The sequence below is a fragment of the Chrysochloris asiatica genome, unplaced genomic scaffold (genome assembly GCF_000296735.1).
Source record: "Chrysochloris asiatica unplaced genomic scaffold, ChrAsi1.0 scaffold00002, whole genome shotgun sequence".
NCBI classification, from domain to species: domain Eukaryota; kingdom Metazoa; phylum Chordata; class Mammalia; order Afrosoricida; family Chrysochloridae; genus Chrysochloris; species Chrysochloris asiatica.
Window position 1 is genome coordinate 22,609,247 of NW_006408520.1, and position 16,442 is coordinate 22,625,688.

Here is a 16,442-nt window from a genome sequence, read left to right on the forward strand (position 1 = left end):
ACTTAAAACTGATGAAGATCAAAGAGCACAGCCATCGGTAAGGATTGCATCTTAGTGTAAAGAAAATAAAAATACTCACCACTAGACCAAGAAACAACATTCTTATCAAAGGAGAAAAGATTGAAGTTGTTAAGGACTTCATTCTTCTTGGATCAACTGTCAACACTCATGGAAGCAGCATTCAAGAAATTAAACGACGTATTGCATTAGGCAAATCTGCTGCACAAGACCTTTTTAAAGTGTTGAAGAGCAAAGATGGCAGCTTGAGGACTAAGGTGTGCTTATCCCAAGCCATGGTATTTTCAATAACCTCATGTGCATGCAAAAGTTGGACAGTGAATAAGGAAGACTGTAGAAGAATTGATACTTTTGAGTTATGGTGGTGGAGGAGAATATTGAAAGTACCATGAGTTGCCAAAAGAACCAACAGATCTGTGTTGGAAGAAGTGCAGCCAGAGTTCTTGGAGGCCAGGATAGCCAAACGTTGTCTCTCCTACTTTGGACATATTGCCATGAGGGACCATTCGCTGGGGAAGGATATCGTGTTTGGTAAGGTGGAGGGTCAGAGAAGAAGAGGAAGACCCCCAGTGAGTTGGATTGGCAAAGTGGCAGCATCAATGGGCTCAATCGTGGCAACAATTTTGAGGTTGGCCCAGGACCAGGCAGTGTTTTGTTCTGTTGTACATAGGGTTGCTATGAGTCGATACTGACTCGATGGCACCTAATAGCAACAACAACCATCAACATTCATTCATGGATGTAGCAGTGAAATTAAATGACATATTGCATTAGGCAGACTACTTCACAAGTCTTCTTTAAAGTGCTCAAGAGCAAAGATGCCAGTTTGAGGACTAACGTGCACCTTATCCAGACCGTAGTATTTTCTTTTTCCCAACAGCTAAGACAGGTTTATTTAAGACATATCTGGGAGGGGCTTTCCGACTGGAGTCAGAAGCCAGCCATAGTATTTTCAGTATCCTTATATGCATGCGGAAGTTGGACAGTGACTAAGAAAGACCGTAGAAGAATTGATGAAGTACTATCGAATACTCCTTAGAAGCTAAGATGGCCAGAATTCGTCTCTCACACTTTGGATTTGTTATCAGGAGGAACTAGTCTCTGGAGAAGGACATCTTGTTTGGTAAAATGGTGGTTGTTGTTAAGTGCTGTTGATTTAGTTCCATCCCATAGCAACCCTATATAGTGTTTCCATGGAGTGACTGGTGAGTTTGAACCGCCAACTTTGTGGTTCAGAAGGATCTTGCGGTTGAGTACTTATCTTACAGTGTCAAGTGGTGTGTCAGTGTAAAAGAAAATCCCCAGTGAGATATATTGACACAGTAGCAGCAGCAGCAATGGACTCAAGCATAACAGCAGTTGTGATGATGACACAGAACTTGGGTGGTGTTTTGCTTTGTTGGACATAGTGTCATTCTGAGTTGGAACTGACTCTAGGGCACCTAGTAACAATATATGGATTGAGTTCTGGATGGTGGTGTCATGTATACTAATCTCAGTTTTTTTTTTTTTTTTTTTCCTGCTGTTGGTTCTCAGTCGAAACAACAGTTTTTAGCATTTTATTGTGAACTTGGTTTTGTTATTTCAAATTCCTTTAATTTTGGTTTATCAGGAAATACCCTAATTTCGCTATTGTGTTTGAGGGGTAGTTTTACTGGGTATATGATTGTTGGCTGACAGTGTTTTTCTTTCAGAGTTTTGCATGTGTCATCCTATTGCCTTCTTGTCTACATGGTTTCTGCTGAGAAATCAGAGCTTAGTTTTGGCTTCCCTGTCTAGGTAACTTTTTATTTTTTTCAGGTCTGCTGTCAGGATTATTTCTTTGTCTTTGGTTTTGGAAAGTCTTGGTGATTTTCTTTTGAAATGTACCCTGTTTGGAGTTTATTCTGCTTCTTGTATGCTTATCTTCTCATCTTTCATGATGTTTGTGAAGTGTTCTTCCAACAACTCTTTGACAGTTTTCTCTGTGCTTTTTATAGTTTCTGCCTATTCTGAAGTTCTGATAAGTTGTTCTTCATGTTGTCCTAGATAAGTCTTAGATTTCTTTGTATTCATTCTTTTTTTCTGATTGTTCTATTGGGTTTCCATTGCTTCGAATCTACTCCTTTGCTGTTTCAGTGTATTGTCCGTTTGTGAGATCTTGTTATTAATCTTTTGAATTTCTGTTTGCAGGTACTGTTTCAAAATTTGTGTTAATCTGTTTTTGTATTGTTTTCCTGAATTCTCTAAAAGTTTTTTTGCATTCTTGATTTCCTCATTCTTTCTGTCAGTCCTTTGAAGGTACCTAAATATCATTCTTTAGAATTCTTTTTCAGTTAGTTCCTTTACCTTTTCTTCCACAGAAAAGTTTTCTGTCTCTGCATATTGGTCATTTGATTCATTCTCTTCTTAACTTCTTTGTGTGAGCTAAAATTGTCTGTTATTTCCAGGGCATTGTGGGGTTGCTGTATTTGAATGTAATTGATTATTGTATTTTTTTAATTTTAATTCTTTTTCTTAAATGTTTTATTATGAATTATATGATAGTTTACATGGGAGAACATTAGTTTTACATTCCTTCTATTGTATATCATCTCATTGCCATGGTTATAATCCCCTCCATGCAATCCTTCCCCCCTACCCCCCAGGTCTTCAGCACACAGTCGCTCTCCCTCTCTGGATCTAAAGTCTCCAGCTGCTCCATCACTCCACGTCATCATCTCTGGCTCCATTTCAGGCATCACTGCTTCTCTGGGTAGGGTCCCGCTCTCTGCCCTTCTCTGTTGTTGGTCCTTGGGACCGATGCTCCTAGACTGAAAAGTTAATCACTCTCCTCCTTGCTATAAAACGTCTACCTTTACATTTCTGACCCTCACAATCAGTCCTGGTAACAATTATTCACTGTTGTATCACAAGAGCCCCTTCTGCATTTCATTGCATCAGCCCCGCCTAGTCAGGTTGAATACTACTCACCAGAGATTCTACCTTCCTCCCGGCCCTCTGGATCTAGGTTCCCTCTTGAAGGCTTGTAAGCCAGTCACTTCTTGCCTTTGTAGCCCCCCGCCCCCCATTTTGGGTAGCCAATGTCCAAGTTGCCCATCCCTGTCTACTCTGTGTGTGGAGGGGGTGGGAATGATTCTTGCTGTAAGGACTTGTTCCCTCTTTTGAGCTACTGCTTCCATAAGTGTAGATCAAGTTCATCAAATTGTATGAGACTACTTTTTTTTTTTTTTTTTTCCTCTTCTTTTTACTTCTGGTTGAGCTCTGATCATCCAGTCACTGAAGCCAGGATAAGTGGATATTATTTACAAGTGTAGGTGTTCTTATGCATATGCCCTCTCTTCTTATCAGCTGGACGCTTCACTCTCCACTCTAGTCCTCTGGCTATGTCACTGACTCTGGGCCCAAGAGTCCCCAGGTCTTGCCAATCAGGTCTTCACCCGGGTTCACAGAAGTCTATTGAATGTTGTAGGGCTTAGCTTACGGCTTCATTGCTGTTTTTCCCTCACTTCCTCTTATCGGTGTCGAGCGTGGTCACCGATCAGAGCGTGTATTCTCGTTGAGTCTTAGTCTTGGAAGGGGGTTTGCACTGAGGGGACCCGACCACTTGCCTTGATGTTTCCTGGGCAAGCAAGTTATTTGTTCTTGTAGTAACAGTCGGTCTGCCTATGTTGTGTTATATTTTTCCTGTAGGTCTTTCTTTCAAGAAGGATCTTCTGTTCTTTTAGCCACTCCAGGCTGGTCTGCTTGTCCTTTCAAGTGGGAATTTCCCATCTCTGGAGATCTGAATGTGGTTCAGGCTTCCACCTATAGTCTTATGTATTGCAGAGGCTCTGCAGGAAGCCTCCTTCACTGGGCACATTGTAGCCCCATTTTAGGTATTCCAATCAGTTATTGGCAGCTTTCTATGGTGATGCTTTTGGCTATTCCTTTCTCTCCCCCTCCAGTGTCTATTTTATAATAGAATGCAAGGAAAACCAAGATTCAAAAGACAGCCAAGCATCTTAATAGTATTCCCCCTTTTCCACATTCCAACCATGGCTTGATCTCTGCATCCTAGAACCCTGTTGTTCCCAGGTTGTGCATGTATCATTATTTACCTCTGTCTCACTTAGCCCATTGAGACCTGTCTGATTGTTCTCCCGATGATTGTATTTTGATGTGATCTCAGGCTCTCATCAGTTGTGTCCTGTAAGCGTAGTTACAGAATGGAAGTGTGTACATCATTCTTGTTTTCTAGTTGTTTACTTCAGTTTAGGGTGTGATTGGTGTCAGCTACTGTGTGTGTATCTTTGATCAGGTGGTATAGGAGCTGATATTGGCTCTTGCCCAGTGTGTAGAGCTGCGGAGGGTATGGTTGTTGCTGAGCTGGATGGGCAGTTACTGTCTTCTGTGTGGTGGAAAGAGAAAATCTCTCTCCTCCACCCACACAAGAAAAAAATAAAAATAAAAATAAACAAAGAAGGAACCATCTATTAAAAGAGAAAACAATGAGAAAGCACAAATAAAAATAGGCAGCAAGCCAATGGGGGGAAAAATATGTATAAAGACAATAGAGGGATAGAGAAATGGAGCTATATAGAAGAGAAGAATAAAAATAAAAGTTAAAACGATGAAACACAAATTACTAAAAAGAGTAAAGGAGGACAGGGAAAATGGAGCAATAGAGAAAAGTAAGAGAGGAAATTAAATGAAGAAATTTAAAGAGCACTTGGAAAAACCAGTCAAGAAAGATCCAAAGGAGCTGTGTGGTGTGTGTGTGCATGTGCATGTGTATATGGAGGGAATTTGAAACAGAAGAAAAGAAAGAAAAAAGTAGAGATAAAATTCAGGGGAATGGAAAGAGAAGGAGGTGAAAGAGTAAACAAAAACAGTGAAACAACAAAAGGGAAAAAACAAAACAAAACAAAAACCCTAAACAGTGTATCTGTTGGACCTGTAGAAGAGAATATACTAGGAAGCTACTGTAAGCCAAGGAGCTCACAAGGTGGTTGTGGGAAGATTGTGACATTGGACTTCCTGGCCCTAGCTGGAATGCGTATCAGCCTCCGTGTTATCTATGTTCAGGATGCTCATTCCGGAAGTACTTGCTGGTTGTCTTTGATGCAGCTGGTTTTAGTGTATGCTAGGGCCACAGGGCAGCTGGAGGCTGGAAGACTGGTTAAATGATGGTGTGATGACTCTGGGGGTTCTGTAGGTTTGGAGCCTAGTCTTACCTGAATCCAGGCACCAAATCAACATACCAAAGTGGCACAGCAGGCCCTTGCCTCACACTGGCATGACTCCTGACCATGTGGCTCCAAATTCTTGGAGAGCAGAGTCTACATTAGGAGTGTGTGAGGGTGGGAGCTGACCACACCTCTGATCTCTAGAGGAGTGTGGGGAAAAATAAGGATTTGTACCTTTTCCATCGCCTGTGTGAATCTGCTTTGCCAGGGTACCTTTGACTGCCAAAGCTGCTCACAAAATTTTAAGATGGTCATGCCGTGTCTGGCCAGTCAGTTACCAGTCTCCTTCTCTTGCTATCCCTGCTTAATATCACCTCCCAACAAGCACTCAGTACACTTCTCTAACCTTTACTTTGAAGTTTAGGGTTCCAGAATTTTCATCTGTTGTCTGTTTCATTTGTCTCTCTCATATCTTTATTGTAGCGGGCCATGTACTGTGTCTGCTTGATCTGCCGTCTTGCTGGAAGTCCATAGGCACAGCTTTTATATAAATCATTAACACTTATATGAAGTACAAAAACTCATTGCCATGAAGTTGATTCTGACTCAATGACCTTATACAGGGTTTCTGAGATTGTACATTTTTGAGGGAGCCTATAGTGTCATCTTTCTCCTGAGAAGTGACTGATGGGTTTGAACCATTGGCCTGAACGTTTACCCATAGTGCCATCAGGACTCTTAATTGTGGTATACATGCTTTTTCTTTTTAGACATGAAAGCCAAGTTTTTTTTTCTGTTAGGTTTAGTTTGAAAACTAAAAATTCAAGAAAGTTACAATATAGAAGTCCTGATGTGTCAACTTGACAGCATTTAACATCTAGGATATTATTCTCTTATGCATTCCATTTCATTTTTGACAACTTTAACTTCTCCTAGATTCATACTTTGTACATTCTATGTTCCAAATAGATGCTTACCAGCTGTTCCTCTTCATTTTGAGTTGTGCTACATCAGCAAATGAAGGTCCTGATAGCTTTGCTCCATTTGCATCATCACAGTCAACTATACTTTGAGGAGGTAGCTCTTCCCCAGTCATATTTTGAGTGCCATCCAACCTGAGGAGTGCATCTCCCCACACTATATTTGACAATATTTTGTTGCTATTCATTATGTTTCAATATTCTGGCAATACCTCACAGTGTTCCACTGTTATTCATAAGGTTTTCAGTGGCTAAACATTCAGAAATCTTCCTAGTCTGTCGTAGTCTAGAAGCTCAGCTGAAACCTTGGGTGTACCCTGCTGGTATTTATAATATCGGTAGTATAGTTTCCATCATTACAGCAACATGCAAGCCACCACAGTACGACATACTGACCAGGTGTGTGGTGGGTGGTTGGACATTGTTGTCATTATGTTCCTTTGAGTCAGTTCTGACTCATAGCGACCCTGTATAGGGTTTCCAAGGAGCTGCTGGTAGCTTTGAACCACCAGTCTTGTGGTTAGCAGTCCAGTGCTGATCCTACATCACCACTGAAATTGTAGAGTGTCTTGTTAAATAGCTCTCTGCTAAGGAATTTTTATTTTATTCTCAAGTTAATGAATAGTATTGAAGAATTTGAACATATGTGACATTTCAGGAAAATTATTATAAAATGGTTTTGGTGTGGCACTGTAGGATAAGCACTGAACTGAAAGGTTGCTATGAACTGCAAGGTCAAGGGTTCAAACTTACTGCCTACTCCTCAGAAACCCTATACAGGGTCCCTATGAGTCAGAACTGACTCCATGGCCTTTAACAACAGCAGCAACAACATATAGGTATGGGAAGGACAAATTTGAGATAACAATGAGTGGAATTAGAATAGTTGCAATAATCTAGGTGAAAATGCAGAAGATAATAGGAAAGAGGACAGAATTACACAAATTACACAATGTAAAGGAGCTAATGGTGCCAACCTCTACCCCCCTGAGAATATGGAATTTTCATGTTTCCTGTAGTGGGGAAGGATAGGACATACCACATTTCACAAGATAGATTTTTGGTAGTGCATAATCAGTGGATTCGTTGTTTAGGATCCAATTGAGAAAGCATGTATGCTATTCTGTAGGGCAACAGTGCCTGACGTTAAGAGTAACCCTAATTGCATAATGGGAATATGCTTTTATAAAGTCATAGAAACCTTTTGAGGGCAGTTCTACTCTCTTCTGCAATGTCACTCTGAGTTGGAATTGTCTGGACGGCAACTGTTGTGTTTTCTTTTTTCAGTTAGTGTTTATTGAGAACGTAACGTTAAAGAACCTTGGTGGTGGTGTAGGTTAAAATTTGGGCTGCTAACCTAAAGGTCAGTGTTCGAACCTATCAGCCATTCCTTGGGAGAAGAAAAATGAGGCAGTCTGCTTCTGTAATGATTTACAACTTCGGAAACCCTATGGAGCAGTTCTATACTGTTGTATAGGGTCAATATGACTCACAATCCACATGATGGCAGTGAGTTTGGTTCAATAAATGCTAGCTGTAATTATTAGTAGATAATAATTAGAATGTGCTGTACTGTAGATCTTGTACTGTATTTTAGTCTTTTGGCATATTTCTTATGTATGAGGGTAAGTCAAAATTATTTGCACTCAGATGTATCAAATGTCCTTCCACATCCATGGTTGATGAAAACTTTGAGCCTGCATGTGAAATAATTCTGTTGAATAGACAAGTGACAGTGGCAAATAATTTGCAAATCAGCCATGGCTCTGCCAATGAAATAACCCACGAATGATTTGGGTTTTGAAAAGTTTGTATGAGATGGGTACCTAAACAATTCATCGAAGAGCATAAACAGAAGTGTTTGGACACCTTCAAACAAAATTTTACCCAATACTCGAAGGAAGATAAGTTTGCTTGAAAAAAAAAATCATTACTGGTAGCAAGACCTGGATTCTTCACTATGAACCTGAAAGTAGATAGATGGCAGAGTATGGAATGGAAATATCCTCAGTAGTCAACCAAAAGAAAGTTGAAAAAGTCAACCATTAGTTGGAAAACTGATGCTTACAGTTTTCTGGGATTCTGAAAGGCCAGTATTGGAACACTGTAAGGAAAAAGGTTCAACAATCAACAGTGCTCATAACAGTGAGATGCTCGCTGACCAGCTGAAGCCTAATAGTGGGGTTAGACAAAGAGGACTGCTAGCCTCCAAGGGCATTGTGATCTTTCATGACAATGCATGTCTGCACACCTCTGCCCACATTGTTGACACTGCAGAAGTTTGTTCAGGTGTTAAAACATCCTCTATACTCCTGATCTTGTTCCATCAGACTTGCAGCTGTTTGGGCCCCTGAAAGCAGTGCTTTGAGGATAAAGATTCACATTTGATAAAGAAGTGAAGACAGAGGTGCATTTGTAGCTTGCAACTTAGCCTAAGATATTTTTTAATGAGGGAAAACGGAAGTTTGTTGACAGAGGGACAAAGTGTATTTAAAAGCAAGAAGATTAAGTTGAAAAACAGTGTATTTGTCTTTTCTAAAAGTTGATTAAAATAAATTGTACAGCCATAGTACAGATAATTTTTGACTTTTCCCCATATATAATATTAAACACTGGCCTAGAAAAAAGTGTGTTTTTTTTTTTTTTTTTTTTTAAACAAATAGTGATTTCAGTCATTGATATTGCCATACTATTAAAGTAATGAAACAAATTAATGTAAATTTCTTATAAAGAGAATTAGAATATTTGCTTCTTATTTGATAGATTAGTTTTCCTCAAAAAAAAAAAAAAAAGTGCTTAGCTATACGTTCTGATGCTAACATTATATTTTAGTTGTACCTTTTTTCTGATAGATTTTGTATCTAGAAAGTGATTTAATTTAGTTATTAATTGAAAGAGTATTGTATCATAGATGTGTAGTTATTTATACCTGAAACAAAAATTAAATGATGTTCTTTACATGTATTATTTTTGCAGGTTTGATTTAATTTCGGATGAGGTTATTCTTGCAGCGAGATGTTAATAAAACAAAACCTAGGTAAGTCTAAGATTAGTTCATTCAGTGTTATGTATTAAAGTAGGAAAATACAAACTTTATGTGTGTATATATATATATGTATATATATGTGTGTGTACTTTAATGTCTTCAAGCCTACACCAATGAGTTTTTAAAATAAAATTTAAAGTACAAAGAACATTTTGACATACTTGGTGGCAGTAGAAATTAAGTGCCGTCGAGTTGGTTCCGACCCATAGTTACCCTGTATAGGGTTTCTGAGGAGCGGCTTGTAGTTCAAACTGACTTTGCAGTCCAGAGCATTAGCCCACAGTGCCATACCAGCTATCAAATTATGAGACTCTTCTTAGTTTTCCTTCATGTATGTTGAGGTTCACTGAAGTATACACATTTTCAGTGAGTATTCTAACATGTTAGAATATTAAGGTGTTGTTTGGTTTAACCAACCACCCAGAAACCAGTCAAGAGATTTGCTTGATTGCTTCTGTGTTCTCTCCTTAGTGGATCATAGTACATGAGTAGTATACTGACAAAGCACTTCCAGTAGTAGATTAGCTTTGCCAAAGTTTGACTTCTTTTTGTTGAAAGAGTGTTCAGAATTGTAAAAGCATGCGTTAATGTTTTTCTTGTGGGCATGGTTGCTGCTTGGTTTCCCTAATGTAATGTTCTAATGAGCATTAATTTGCATGACAGTTGTCTTTGAGAAAATTGAATTATGGTCACATACTTTTGGTCTGTCCAGTCCTGGTGTGGCACTGTGGGATAATGCACTAGATCACAAGGTCAGTTTGAACTGTAAGGTCGGCAGTTCAAACTCACCATCTGCTCCTTGTGTACAGCGTTGCTATGAGTCAGAACACTTAACAACAGCATCTTTTGGTTTGATACGTAAATAACGTTGTTATGTGCCATCGCATGGGTTCTGACTCACCTTGTATAGGGTTTCCAAGAGTGGCTGGTAGGTTTGAATTGGTGACTTTGTGGCTATCAGTTTAGTGCTTATCCTACAGTGCCACACCAGGGCTCTTTAATAATGAAAGCTATTTTTGAAATGTTAAAGCACATTTACTATTTATTGGTAAGAGAACATGGCTTAAGGGTTTTATAATTGATTAAAGTAGATACTTAGATAAAATTGCAGTTAATTTGGTATTTCTGGAATCCAGCCAGATATTTCAGCTGCCAAAAATGTTTGCATTCTCAGTAAGTGATTTAGGTTTACTTTGAAGCAAAGCTCCCCCTTTTGTTGCTGTTATGTAAAGAAGTACTCTTTGTTATTTCTTGTCCAGTGACCCAGTAGGACCGTGTAGAACTGTGCCTTAGGGCTCTCTAGGCTATAATCTTTATGTGAACAATTCATCAGATTATTTTCCCCCTGTGGAGCTGCTAGTGAATTCGAACCACCAACATTTTGGTTAGCAAATGAGCACTTTAACATAGGCTCTTTAAAGAAGTACGAGAAGTAGTAGTAGCAGGAGTAGTAATAACCATTTGGAGAGTACTTAAAATTAACTGTGCTCTGAATTGTGTTAGTACTTCATGTACTTTATTAATCCGCTGTATGGAGATCTAGTGTGGTACTGAATGACAGTCACTGGATTGCTAACTACAAGGTTGGCAGTTCAAACCCACCAGCTGCTCCTCGGAAATCCTAAACAGGGTCACTGAGTTGGAACCGACTCGGTGGTACTTAACAACAAAGTGTGCTATATGAGGTAGGTATTGTTGTATAGAAAAGTGTTAACTTTTTGTTTGTTGTTAAGTCCTGTTGAGTCAGTGCTGACTCATAACAACCCTGTTTAGGATTTCCGAAGAGCTGCTGGTGGGTTTGAACCGCCAGCCTTGTGGTGAGCTGTCCATACTTTATTTTCATAGTAATGATGATAATGAACACTTGTATCTTCCTAAAGGAGAGAAGAAGCCAGGCTTTTGAACTTTAATGTCTTACAGTTGATTAGCTAGTTGAATAGATAGGGGTTTTGCTTTGTTTTGATGTTTAATTTTTGTCATTGCTAGTTGCTTTCAAGTCAGCACTGATTCATGGTGACTTTATGTATGTATACCAGAATGAAGGGTTTCCTAGTCCTTTGTTATCTTTATGATCATTGGTATGTTTGAATCCGTTATTGCTGCACTTGTGTCAGTCTATCTCATTAAATGATTTTGTTTTTGCCGATCTTCTACCCAACATGTCTTTTTAGTGATTGGTCGTTCCTTATGACCTGTTCAAAGTAAGCAATCTCAAGTCTTGCCATCCTTGCTCTGAGGAGCATTCTGGTTCTAAATTTACATATGATAAATTATGTGAAGTTTTAAGTGTAAAGCTGAATGACTTTTCAGCACATACATTCACACTTGTAGCTGTCATTCAAATCAACATATAACACAACATTGTTATAATCCCAGCAAGTTCTTCTTCCTTTACTAATACAATTTTCTTTCTCCTTGAAGTGAACGTCCTTCTGAATACTATCAATATAACTTTTCCTGTTTTAAAACTTATATATACATAGACTTGTGTGTGTGTGTCTGTTGTTGTTGTTGTTAGGTGCCATCGAATTGGTACCGACCCATAGTGACCTTATGCACAGCAGAACGAAACACTGCCTGATCCTGGGCCAACCTCACTATTGTTGCCATGCTTGAGTCCATCGATGCTGCCACTTGGCCAGTCCATCTTGCTGGGTGTCTTCCTCTTTTTCTCTGACCCTTCACCTTACCAAACATGATATCCTTCTCCAGTGACTGGTTCCTCCTGACAGTATGTCTGAAGTATGAGAGATGAAGTTTGGTCATCTTGGCCTTCAAGGAGCACTCTGGCTGCACTTCTTCCAAAATGGATCTATTGGTTCTTTTGGCAGCCATGGCATTTTCAATATTCTCCTCCAACACCATAACTCAGAAGCATCAGTTCTTCTACCGTCTTTCGTATTCACTGTCCAGCGTTCGCATCCATATGAGGTTATTGAAAATGCCATGACTTGCGTTAGGCACACCTTAGTCCTAAAGCTGACATCTTTGCTCTTCAACACTTTAAAAAAGGTCTTGTGCAGCAGATTTGCCTAGTGCAATACATTGCTTGATTTTTTTTTTTTTTTTTTGACTGCTGGTTCTGTGAGTGTTGATAGTTGATCTAAGAAAAATGAAAAAAAAAAAACACCAAAACATATATATATATAAACTTCTTACATATTTCTTTGAGTGAAAACTATGGATGAAAGAAGAAATTGGAAAATCAGACCAAGAATTATGACAGCATTTTATATAGCATGCCCTCGTTTGTGTCTGGTGCTTTTCATGTAACAGTGTTTTGCGGTTAATCCATGTTGTGAGTGTATCAGTAGTTCGCTACTATTACTGTACATACCACAGATTGGTTATCCGTTCTCTATAATTTTGTTTATTGGATTCTATTAAGTCTGGCCTCACCTGCTATCTTATAGAACCAGTCAGTAAACATATACTGCTTTTCTTTATCTGCTTGTTTCCATCACCTACAAGATAAAGTGAGAACTCTGTAGCATAGCATACAAATAGCTTACTGAAGTTATACCAAATTGCATAGAATTGCCTGAGTAAACTAAATGTGATGTTTTGTACTCTTAGATCTCACCTTGTGTTTATGTTATTTCTCACTTCCATACCTTACCCAACTGCCAGAGCCCTTCTTCCTGGTTGTCTGTCAGCTTATTTCCTTACGTCAGCCTTTGAACTAGGCCTGTGCATACTTCTTTTTCACAGGGCTGTGTGAGCTCTTTGAAAGCAGACACTATACCATCCATGTCATATTTATTTTAGTAACATAGAACCTAGAACTTTAGGTACTCTGTGACTCTTAGTTAGCATAAATCAACAAGCACAATTTTTCTCTTTGAAATAAGGATTCAGAATGCTGGTTGGAATGGGCTAGGGATAGTGGTACTTATGTTACTACTGGGTTATAGAAAAGAACCAGTGAGTTAATCCAGAGTCAATGTTACAACTATTTTGGAAAGAGAAATCAAATATTACCCAAATAATTTTTAAGCCAGTTAGAATACAGGTGGCCCCTGACTTATGAGGGGTTCAGTTCTGATGACTCTTACCCGGATCTGACGTAGTCGAATTCCTCATTTTTTTTCTCTAGCTTTTATTATTAATGACTTTTATTATCATTATTTTAATAAATCTGATCTTTATTTGTCATTGGAGATTGGAAAGATTATATATAAACTTAAAAATATATTTTAATACTTGTTGTACTTGTTGTTAATGTTAAGTGCTATGAAGTCCATTTCAGCTATTAGCAACCCTGTATAGGGTTTCTGAGACTTTAAATCTTTGCTGGAGCAGAAAGTCTCATATGTCTCCTGAGGAATGACTGGTAGGTCCAAACCACCGACCTTGTGGTTCACAATCCAATTACTTCTCCTATGGAGCCACTGTGCTCCCTTGTATGAGGTTATCTTACTTGTTATTTAGTGCCATGGAGTTGGTTTTGACTTACAGAAATCCAGTCAGTATAGGGTTTCCAAGGAGCAGCTAGTGGGTTTGAACCACTGATCTTGAGATTAGCAGTCCAATATTTATCGTATGCACCACACCCAGGACTCCAGTATATATTAGTAATGTTTTTTGTTGTTTTTAAAAGAAGGACAGTTGTAGGTACTGGTTTGTCATAAATTGAATACCTTATAAGTCTGGGACTACCTAGACTATGGCAAGTATTGTTCTTAGCTCAACTCTGTTTTTTTTTTTTAATGTTTTATTGTTAATTATGTGATAGTTTACATGGGAGAGCATTAGCTTTACATTCATCCTATTGTACATCATTTCATTGCTATGGTTATAATCCCCTCCATGCATCATCAGCCAACCAAAGGGTATACCCCACAAGCCTTCCTTCTGGTTGCCAGCACACAGCCCCTCTACCTTTCTGGGTCTACAATTCCCAGCCGTTCCCTCTCTCCACATCATCATCTCTGCCTCCTTCTCTGGCATCACTGTTTCTCTGGGTAAGGTCCTGCATTCTGCTCTTCTACCTTGGTGGTCCCGGGGATATCCACTCCTGGACTGGAAAGTCAACCACTCTCCTTATTTTGCTACAAAATGTCTAGATTCTTTTTTTTTTTTTTTTTTAATGTTTTGCTGTGAATTGTGTGATAGTTTACATGGGAGATCATCACTTTTACATTCATTCCATCATCCATCATTTCGTTGGCATAGTTATCATCCTGTGCATGCATCCTCACCCAACCAAGGGGTGTACCCTGTAAGCCTGCACCCCCCCACCACAGTCCTCAGCCCCTTTCCATCTCCTGATCCCGAGCCCCCAGCCCCACCATCTCTTGACGTTGTCTTCTCTGCCTCCATCCCAGGCCTCACTGCCTCTCTGGGTAGGATTCCGCTCTTCGCTCTTCTCCATTGATGGTCCCAGGGTCCTCCGCTCCTAAACTGATAAATTAATCACTCCCCTCTTTTTTACAAAATGTTCATCTTTAGATTTCCAACCCTCACAGTCAGTCCTGATAACAGTTATTCTCCATTGCATCACAAGAGACCCATCTATATTTCGTTTCATCAGCCCTTCCTGGACAGGCTGGACACCACTCACTGGAGACACTACCTTCCTCTGGATCTAGGTTCCCTCTTGAAAGCTTGTAAGCCAGTCACTTCTTACCTTTGTATCCCTCCCCCCATTTTGGGTAGCCAATGTCCAAGTTGCCCATCCCTGTCTACCCTTTGTGTGGAGGGGGTGGGTATAGTTCTTGCAGCAGGGACTTGTTTCCTCTTTTGAGCTACTGCATTTATAGGTGTAGGTCATGTTTATCGAATTTTATCAGATGACGCTTTTTTCCCCTCTTATTTCTTCTTAGGGTTGAGCTCTATTTATCCAGTCATTGAAGTCCAGTCAAATGGGCATCATCTGCAAGTGTGCGTGTTCTTACGTCTGTCCGGCCTCTTTTTATCGGCTGGCCACCCCGCTCTCCACTCTAGACCTCTGTGGCTGTATCACTGACCCTGAGCCCATGAGTCCCCAGATGTTGCCTCGCTACTGGCCGACCAGGTCTCCATCCGGGTTCACAGTAGTTTGCTGATCGATGTAGGGCTTAGCTCCCTCTTCGTTGATGTTCTTCGGCCACTTCCCCTTCTGGGTGACGTGCGTGGTTGTCAGTCAAAGTGTATATTTCCCTTGCATCTTAGTCTTGGAAGAGAATTTGCACTGAGAGGATCCGATCACTTGCCTTGATGTCTCCTGGGCAGGCCACCTGTATGTTCTTGTGGTAACAGTCGGACTGTCCTTATTGTTTTGTATTTTTCCTGTAGGTCCTGCTTTAAAGAGGTATCTTCTGGTTTTTTAGCTGCTCCCGCTGGTCTGCTTGTCTTTTCAAGTGGAGAAATTTCCTGTCTCTCCTGTCTCTGAAGGTCTGGTTGTGGTTTGGGCTTCCACCTAATACTCCCATGTAATGCAGAGGCTCCTCAGTAAACCTCCTTCACTGGACACATTGTAGCCCCATTTAGGTATTCTAATCAGTTATAGGCAGAAGACGGGCTTAAAAGCTTTCCATTTTGATACTTCTGGTTATTCCTTTCTCTCCCCCTCCACTGTCTGTTTTATCATGTATTGCAAGGAAAACCAAGGTTCAAAAAATAGCCAAGCATCTTAACATTATTCCCCCCCTTTCCGCATTCCATCCATGTCTCAATCTCTGTATTCCAGAGCCCAGTTGTTCTAAAGCTGTGCCTACATCATTTTTTACCTCTGTCCCATTTGGCCCATTTATACCTGTCTATTTGTTCTCTCATCTGCTTTGTTCTTTGATTCCCCTCTCCCTTCTTGTATATTGCCCCCCTACCCAATACCCAAATTATCTTGTGTCTATTCCCTGCCTTGTACTCCACCTTCCCATCCCACCCCTACGTCCTAACACCCCCCCTAAGAGTCCATTTTAGTGGATTAGTATGAGTTCTTTTTCCTAGTCTTTTACATTAGTGGTCCTATGCAGTATTTTTCCTTTTGTGACTGACAAATTTCACTCAACATAATGTCCTTAAGGTTCATCCATGTTATGAAGTGGCATGTAGCTTCCTTGTTATTTTTCAAGGTAGCGTAATACTCCATTGTGTGTATGTACCACAGCTTGTTTATCCATTCTTCAGTTGATGGGCATTTTGGCTGACTCCATCTTTTTCCTATTGTAAATAGTGCAGCTATGCTATGAACATTGGTGTGCATATTATCTTCCCGTGTTGTGGCTCGTTTGTCTTGTGGGTAGATACCCAGTAGTGGAATTGCTGGAT

At 39.9% G+C, this 16,442-nt stretch overlaps 1 protein-coding gene across 3 annotated transcripts in view; it reads left to right on the forward strand.

The window, feature by feature from the left end:
* The window catches only part of ZNF644 (zinc finger protein 644), a 123,732-nt gene that overhangs the window by 19,470 nt on the left and 87,820 nt on the right, over nt 1-16,442 (forward strand). For all 3 annotated transcript variants that reach the window (XM_006830969.1, XM_006830971.1, XM_006830970.1), the window contains exon 2: nt 9,122-9,182. In XM_006830969.1, coding sequence (XP_006831032.1) covers nt 9,139-9,182 — 44 coding nt within the window. In that variant the 5' untranslated portion in view covers nt 9,122-9,138. The remainder of the gene's footprint in view (nt 1-9,121; nt 9,183-16,442) is intronic.